Source organism: Crocodylus porosus, unplaced genomic scaffold (genome assembly GCF_001723895.1).
Source record: "Crocodylus porosus isolate Cpor-Errol unplaced genomic scaffold, CroPor_comp1, whole genome shotgun sequence".
Classification (NCBI taxonomy): Eukaryota; Metazoa; Chordata; order Crocodylia; family Crocodylidae; genus Crocodylus; species Crocodylus porosus.
Window position 1 is genome coordinate 10,214,105 of NW_017728927.1, and position 9,064 is coordinate 10,223,168.

At 50.5% G+C, this 9,064-nt stretch overlaps 1 protein-coding gene across 1 annotated transcript in view; it reads right to left on the minus strand.

The window, feature by feature from the left end:
* The window catches only part of TMEM11 (transmembrane protein 11), a 13,374-nt gene extending 10,176 nt beyond the window's left edge, over positions 1–3,198 (minus strand). Inside the window, exon 1 of the mRNA XM_019542145.1 lies at positions 3,167–3,198. Coding sequence (XP_019397690.1) covers positions 3,167–3,198 — 32 coding nt within the window. The remainder of the gene's footprint in view (positions 1–3,166) is intronic.
* Positions 3,199–9,064: the final 5,866 nt, after the last annotated feature.

A 9,064-nucleotide genomic window follows, 5' to 3' on the forward strand; every position in this document is an offset into this window, starting at 1 on the left:
AAAAAAAGGAGGTTCCGTGCCTGTGTGCCTCAGCCCCAGCCGGCTCTTTCCGCGGGCTGAGGGGAGAGGGGACTGGGGTGGGGGAGGTATGGCCTCAGGCAGGAGTCTCCCCCCATCCCCGCCCCGAAACAAAATGGCGGCCCGGGCTGCAGCTTGGCACCGTGGGGGGGATGAACCAAAGGCGGGAAAGGTGGGGGGGCACCGTTGGCCTTACCCTCAGCCCGGGTTGACAAAGAAAGGCCAACCCCCCTCCTATGCAATGGGCCAGGCCGTGTCTTGCTATTGGCTGCCCGCCAGGGCGAGGGCAGTCCGTGAATGGGCCGGGTGCGGCGTGGCGCGAAGTGGGGGGGGGAAGTTCTTCGCTGGTGGAACTCCTTGCCACCGCGTGCTGTCGTCACCACAGCGTCACCGCGCTTTGGCGGGAGTGAGGCACGTGCGTAGGGCAGGTTCATCCCAGCTGAACAGCCGGGGATGTAACTTCTAGTCTGGGCCATCCCTAAAATTAGGATAGCTGCTCACTGGGACTGGCTGTACCCTGACCCCCTTCCTCCCTAAAGCATCCACTGTAAGAACTCAATAGGAGACTGGGCTCTAATGGTCTGATCCACTACGGGGGTTCTGATGTTGATATCCCAGATGACCATTGCACAATTAGCTTAAGCCATGGTATACATTATTTTCCTGGCCATTTTTAGTTATTCCTTTCAGCCCGGTTTTAATCACATAAGGCATCAAGATGAAGGTGCTGGGGTCTAAATCGCATCTGAACTATATATTCTTCCCATGTCTGATCATTGCTATAGATGATAATTTCTCAGCCTGTGGCATGCAGATGTGGATACCCCAATACTCTTTCTCTCTTGCCCTCTTTCCCTTTCTCTCTCTTGCCCCTTCCTCCTCAAAACTATGGCAAAAAATTTGGTGCGCCACGCATTGTGTAGCGCTTTAAATTCCCCTGTAATAATTTGGTAGGCCGCGCTTTGCACAGCACTGGGTTCAGCCCTCCTAGCACTGGCCAACTTCACCTCTAGCCCAGGTACATACGTGAGTTATGCACCCCTGATCTTAAAACATAGCAACCCTACCCATGCCAGATCAGACATCTGTCATATCACGGCCTTATATACGCAGCCCTTCCAACTTATAGCACACATTAGTCTGTAAATATAAAATTCCCTGGAAAATTGAATGTTGGGGTACTTATTAACATTTTCAGAAGTTAGGGGGTACTTGCTACTTAAAAGGTTGAGAAACACTGCTATAGATCTTCTGTGCTGACAGAGGATGCTGGCCTGGCACAGCATTTGCATCTCTAGTTTTTTATCAGCCCAAAGTGCTTTTCACACTTACACTGTATTTATGCACCAGCTTAAAGATCAAACTGCCTGCTGCCTGGGATGCAGCTTTCTGGGGGGGGAACACCATGTAACAGTGTAAGCAGAGTGTTATGTAAAGAGTAGGCAATCAGGACTCAGTAGAGATGATATCTTGTATTAGACCAACAAGATTTTTGCAAAAAAAAATCTTTAATTGCAAGCTTTCAGGCACAAACACCCTTCATCAGGCATTGGAGAAAAGACTGTAAAATTTCTCCTGGGTAGAAATGAAAGTTCGTATTTCCTAGGATTTCACAGAGGAGTCAATGGATAGAAAACTTCTCGGGACAGTCAGTTCATAGCTGGTCTGGAGCCTCTCACCGCTTGTGAGGATCTGTGATGATGCAAATTACCTTGAAACAAAGGCAGGAGCAGGATCTCAGGCTTCAGGTGGTCAGAGTAGCTCATTTCTAATAGAGGCGACATGGGCAATTCATGTGGGGGTTTTTTAATTCTCCAGATTTTTTTTAGTTCTATAGATGGAATTTGACCAGGGCATGCCCATGGAAATCACGCTTGCCTTATGCCTCCCAGCAGGAACCTAGAGCAGGTTAGGCAGATGCAGAAAAGATCAGGGTGCCATCTGTTATAGGAAGGTATTGAAAGGAGCAGCAAGGGCTAGCTTCAATCTAGCTTATATATGGATCTAGCACATCTCAGGAAGAGTGAGAGTGCTGTCCTGGAAGGACACGAGGCTGAGGCAGGTAGAGAATAAGGTAGATCAGCTCATGTCCTCAGCAACCTCCACTGGCAGACCTGCCCCCAGAAACAAAAACTGCCATCCCCTGGCTGGAGAACTTAAGAGAAAGCAGGTAGTAGGAACAGCATTTGCCATCCCTGGGTGCAGCCATCAAAGCACAGGGGCCTGACAGCTAGGTGAGGATAGTTTTCAACGGCTGCATTTATTTTAAAATAACATTTTTTTTCTGCCATCCATTTCCCCCCCTCACATGAAAGATAGTGTCTGTTGCTTCCCAGATGCAACAGCCTTCACAACACCCACTGCTACAGCAACCGTTCAAACTAATGAGCATCAGCAAGGTGATACTGTCTTTCCCCATCCTCAGTTTGCGGGGCTCCTTCCTCTCAACCACAGCAGAAGCAGCTGTTCCTTTCACAGATGTCCGAGCACTTCTCCAATCCAGGCACGAATCCCTCAAAGGGATCTGTTCCCAGCTTTTCTGATGTTGCATCTCCTTCATCTGATAGTGCTTGTCAGGACATGTCAGATCTTGAGACCAGGAATCATGGCACAGTCCTTTCAGAGGAGGTTTTTCATAGCATCAACTTCAGAAACAACAGCTCTCTTGTTCTGGGGGTTCATTCTTCCTCCACCTGGCAATATCACTTCTCAGCCTCCCTCACAGCACTAAACACAAGCTGCTTCTGTCTCTGCTCCTTATTCGCCCAACTAACTGTCCTGCTTGGACTTCTATTATAATGTTCTAGGGGAGTTTTTTAAAGGGACCTCGTTCCACTGTGCGATTCTTTTCCCTTTAAAATGTCCTTCTCCTGCCATTTCTTTCCCATTAAGAACCCCATACACTTACTTTTACAAGAAGCACTTTTAGCTCTTCAGCTACCACAAGCGGATGGGATGTTGGCTTTTGGTCCATGTATGACTTGACTGACTGTGCGTTTCAAAACATAAGGCTCTCTTTGTACCCTCCCTTCTAAGGAACGAGCTGTATTCATCTGTAATGGTATTAATGAGCAACACTATATGGCTACAGCTGAAAACCCAGCAACTGTATAGAGAGACAAACTGCAACAAATCCACGGTCCCCTACAACTTCACAGCCGTCACCATGCCACACACCATGGTCACCAGATGCTCCAACAGGCCCTGAAATCAGAGCCCATTTAAAGCAGAGGCCTCTGCATTTTGAGGGAAAGGAGACTCTCCAATAGCTGTGAGGCGTATAGGGTATTTGGCATCCCCGGGGTAATGGCCAGCTCCGGCCTGGAGAGGGCAGTGGCGCAGCTGCGTCCCAACTGCTTTGTTCTAAACAATGAGTTCAGCCCATTCTCGCAGCACGACGGAACAGGAACGCCAGTCATCGCTGTGCAGCATGTGTTATCCAACAGCTCGGCTGCTGTTTGTGGGATGATGCATCAGTAGAGAAAGACTCTCTGGAACGTGGCGTGTAAACAGAAAGTGCAACCAGCAGCATTCCAGCCCGTGTGTTAGACACCAAAAAATGACAGCTATGCATCGCAAAAGCAGCACGGGTCGAGACCTCTCGGTTCCAAACTTGGAACCGGACCTAAATTTTGCAAAACCAGCCTCTGCTTTTACAAGGGGCCAAACCAAAACCTTGCAGCCAAACATGGCTTTCCCTGCCCCATCCACTGCAGGGAATCTGGCTTCAATGTCTATGGCGTGTTATCTGTCTCTCCATGAAACAATATGACAAACAAATTCTGAGCGGGGACCTGCTGGCTGACTACTCGAGATGTCTCCCAGAGCTGAGGAGCACGAGGGCCCCTTGGTGGAATTTCCTTGTTTCACGGGGTGGCCTACCCATTCTCCTTGCTGTGTACAAACACCGCAGGAAATACCTTGGTTTATGCAGGCTTCATTCATTCCCATCCTCGAACTGAAGAATATGAAAATAGAGACTCAAATGACGAGGGACAGACTCGCACTTTGCCAGGCAGAATAGGAATCGCAGAAGAGCGTTGGACCTATTGCTGGACAGAATGTATTACCTACTGCATACATCGTCCGTATGGTTATATTGATGGGAACTGGAGTCACAACCTGATTCCACTTCCACAACAGCACCAAGCTCTGAGCGGTCATTAAGACCATAACTTGAAGTAACATTCAATAGCTTTAGCGTCACTCTGGAGCCCCCCTGGTTTGTTCACAATGCATCTCCTGTTTGAGGCACTGTCTTCAGGGAAACTGAGGTATCAAAGACGTGGGGTAACTCTTGTTACTGGGAAAGGGAAAAAAAAACAAACCAAGAAAAGCTGTGAACATGTCAGGCCATGTTCAGCTCAGCAGTTTACCACTGGTACCAACGTGCATTGGTAGATAGAAGTGAACATCCTTGTGTCTCATGACTTAGGGCTACTCTTGCATTTGAGCTGTGTTGCCTGGCAGCAAACCCCAGACTTTACAGACTAACAAACCCCTTGTCCTACATTAAGTACCTGTGAATTATTTGAATTAACACTTTGCCTCATAGCTAATTGGAGTTAGTTGCCATTTAAGCCTGGTGTGTTAACAACGGTTTTCATAAAAGACTCTCTCTCAGCCTAATCAGGGCCCTTTTAAAGGGTTGCCTGTGTACAGTCTCCTCCCTTGCCCTTGCATCTGAGCACTTCCAAGGAATTTATCCTTACAACACCCTGGTGGGGTAGGGAAGCCCAATCATTTCCATTTTACACATGGGAGAACCGAGAACCAGGGTCTGATTCTGTTCACCAGCTGCGTGCGCTCAGTAGTGCATTGAGGGAGGTGACCAGGTTGTGCCACAATAGCACGTACCATGGAGAATCCTGCTTGCCAAGGGATTTTGAGGGGCAGCTTACTTTATGTGGCTGGAGATTAATTTTGTTTTTATATTTTTGGAGGGGCACTACAGTTTTAACAACTGTGATGCTCTGCATTTATACCGCAAAAGACAAAGTAAAAAAAATTAAACGCTTTTCATATGATATGGCAGGGGCCCACGTCTGTAACGGTCTCTAGTTCCAAGGAAATTTATTCCACAATCTCAGACCAAATAGCAATATATTATGGGCAGTCTGTGCTAGAGACGGGAACCGAACCCAGATCTCCCACACGGTCATCCTCATCCCCCAGCCACAAGGCTAGCTCGCCCCCCACTGAAGCCTGAGGAGCACAGTCAATCACTGCAAATTGGTTAAGCCACACTTTTTATTGAATTGTATTCCATGCAATATGTTCATGTTTAATAGTATGACAGGAGGGGGGAGGATAATGTTAGACACAAATGAAAGCCGAAAGGTTGTTTGTAACAGGTCCTGAGCAGGAAAGGCACATAGTTACCACTTAAATCAACAGAATAAAAACCTAAACGGAGGGAGACACAACATTGGAGGCCATACAAGAAAGAGGGAGCTTCAAGTTGGTTTTTGGAGAAGTAGGTTACATGACCTATAGTTCCCCCAAGGTCTTTAATTCAAGTGAGCTTTGTGACCTCAGTATGCAACGGAGCCCCTTCCCCTCTGCTGTCCCCAGCCTCGCAGGCCGCGCGCCAAGGCCAGGCAGCACTGCAGGGCGTCCCATGATATTTAGGGCCTCAGCAACTGCACAGGAGATGCCTTTCCACTGAGATGAGCTAGGAAAGGATGGGTGATGGAAGTGGTTTGGGGAGAGCCCTCCCTCGCCAGGGACTCGGTGGTCACATCAGACTGGCACCGATGGGTTACGGTAGCATGGAGGATTGCAGCATCACGGCTGACCTGCCTTGACACGTAGGTATTGCTATTCACCAAACATCAAATAATACAGGAAATGAAGGGAAGGTGGTAGTGGTGGCGGGGAAGGGGATACAGCAGTACAACTGTGGGGCACAACACTATCGAACATCTCCATCACGTCAGAAACTGAAATGATCGTAGCACCTCAGAGTGAAACAGCGGCAATACCATGTACTGCGCTTGTTTTAAGGCAGGGACGGCCAACCTTGGTCTGATCTAGGAGGTGCGCAGTTCCCTTTGAAATAGCATGAAGGACTCCGCTTTCAACCTCTGCTCCTGTGCTTCCCACGTGAAACGGCAGCATCAGAATCCTTCAGGCAGGAGACACAACTGTATTTCTGGACGCTGGACACATGTGGAAGTTAATACAAAGACAGAGAATAAAAAAAGAGGAGGGATGAGGTTTGCAGTGCTGGCCTTGCCCTAGCATTTTGCTTCTCTGAGGTAGCCACACAACCAGATCTAAAACAAGCTACCCCATTTCCACCTCCAGCTCACAGAGGAGGGGGAAGGGACTCACCAAAACACCTGGACCTTCAGAGGCAGCAGCTCAACATTACACAGCTATGGTGCGCGCAAAACTCATCCTTCTTTACGCCAAATGTTCCCCATCTGTTCCTTTCAACTGCCTGGCCTCATTCTCTACCCCGGGAGCAGCAGATGAAGCTGCCATACATGAGAAACATGGAGAAGTTCGGGCAGGCTGCAACACTGCACCACCACGGACAGCACAAATCGGAGGCATTTCTGCTGCATTCATCCGCCTCCTTAGGTGTAGGACAGGCCCGTGATGATGGAAACTGATGCTGTAACAAGTCTGAAGGACATTTCCAACTAAGCATGTTGTGTGTGGAAGGCAGACGATGAAGTCTGGGAGACGGCGTGGGAAATTTTCACTCGGGCGTCAGCACCCGAAACACGACTGAAATTCAACTTCTTGTGCTTAACAAACGGGGGTGAATGAACAGCGGGCGAAAGGTGCTAAGCTGAAGGCCATGATGTTGGAAGTCCAACAGAAGTGATGCAGTCTGGACAGCAATGGGGTAGGTCCTGATGGAGCCACGTCCCCAGAGGAGGACAATCAGCCTTCGTGCCGGCTGTCGCTGAATGCTCTGCTAGCAATAACCCTGGCTGAGTCATCCGCGATGCAGACACCTGTCCCCTGCCAGCACTGAGCCGGAGTCCTCTGAAACCAACAGGTCTTTCCATGCATCACCCTGCAACTTGGCTCAGGATCTAGAAACAGAGCTGAGATCCACTCTCATTTAGCTCTCCGCACAGCAATCAGATGGTCACTCTGGGTCCCTACCAAATCAAGGCTGAATTTAGATACGGCATACAGGCGACATGCTCCAGCTTTCACTACAAATCGCCTGAAACTCCCCTAATTTCAGCGACTGTCCAGCTGTAGTTACCACCTGCTCAGTTATCGGAGAGCTCTGAGGCTGCTGCATCCCATACAGAACTGGCCTAGCTGCCTGAAACAACACTAACATCCCCTGAAATTAGGGAGGCAGTCCCATTTCTCCAAAATCTTTTCTGCCTCCTGAAAATGTTGGCTATAAATGCAGCCAATGCGGCTTTGGCTGCATTTTGGGTCTTCTAGCACCACACTGCTATGGAATAAAGGGGTAAAGTCCTGTCAATTAACAATGTTACAACCTTTTCCTTCTGCTGAGTAACACAAAACTAGAACAAGGCAGAACCTTCCCCTCCCTAGCCCCTCTGCCTCTGCTCTACAAAGGGAAGGCAAAGGTCTGGTCCTGCCCGCAGGGCAGACAGCGCTTGCACGCCTGGCCTCCCTGCCACCCCCACATCAACGAACAGCACTGACACTTAGCAGAGCAGGGAGAAAACGAGACCAGGTTTTGAGGCCTATGGAAATCTCAGGCCTGGGCTGTTTAGTGAGGTGGTGGCAGCAGCCTGCACTTCAGAAGAGGAGTCAGGGGATGCTATTTCATAGCACCGGTCTGTCGCCTGGCTCCCTCACGCCAGCCTCGTGGGGATGCTCCATTCTTGTCTGCAGCCCCATACAAGGCCTGGACAAGGGAAGAAGTTTCTGCAAGCCAGTGGAAGAGCTGGCTCAGGCTGCGGCCTGGTCTCTCCATTGCCACCGGGACAGGCTGCACGCCCCCCTCCCTCCCTCCCCCACTGGGGCAGGACACCCCGAGGGGCCGTGGCATGCTGTTTTGCTTGGCACAGTGCGCATGGGTTTGGCAGGGATGGTAGATCCTGCTTGGCTGCTTCTTGGCACCTGTGTGCCCCCCTGGCTGAGGGTGCTGCCGAGCCTTGTCAGGCTCCACCTGAAATCTCAAGGAGGTGGAGAAGCAAAGCCCTGGGCAGTGGCCAGTCCTGCCAGCGCTGGCTCCTCCATCAGCCTGTTATTGTTCCTCCCCCCTCAGGGGAACATCCCCATGCATGGCAGAGTCAAAGATGCATCAAGAGAAGAGACTGAATCGAAGACTCCCTCCCCTCCCCAGGTGTAGCAGAGTTTCCGATCATCCCTTCCCCTCCCCTATCCCAGGCTGATTGAAGGCAGCGGGGCTGTGAAAAGGAGGTGATGAACTGACCAGCTGCTCTTCTGCAGCCCTCCATGTTGCTGCCCAAACTGAAGGCAGATCACCTCCCACAAGTCAGTCCCCTTTCTGGGCCAGAGAGTATCACAGTCTCAATGTCTCATCCCATGTCCTCAGGGCAGAGACCCATTGACACCATGCCCTAGTCCTCAGGTGCCAGCTGCTTGCTTTGCTTGAGGGAAGAGCAGTCATGGAAGCTTTTTTCCCCCTCCACTCCGGCTCCAGTTTGCCCTTCAGGTGGATTTAGGCTGGGCACAGTCTTCCCCGTCCCTTTGCAACAGGATCTGGGTGAGAACCTGCCCAGGGAAATGGGCTTTTTCACTACCCCGCGCTCCAGGATGGTTAATTCTCAGCATCCATGTGAACCTCCAAGATGAAAGTAGGCCGGAGTCTGGTCACTGCTTTCTCCGAGCTGCTGGGGACAGGATGCTGCTGATAGAGGTGGAGATCCCAGTGCTCTCCTGACCCTGGGGAAGGAGGTGGACAGAAAACCACCTCTTTCCAACCTAGGGCACGGTGAAGGAGGCCATTGTAAACAAACCCCTGAGCCAGGCTGGCTGTGGGAGGGTAGCGGCTGGCCTCAGCACCTGGGGCTGAGGTGGTGGGAGGTGTTTGGGGGGGGCGTGCCACAGCCCATGCATGCACATGTATGCA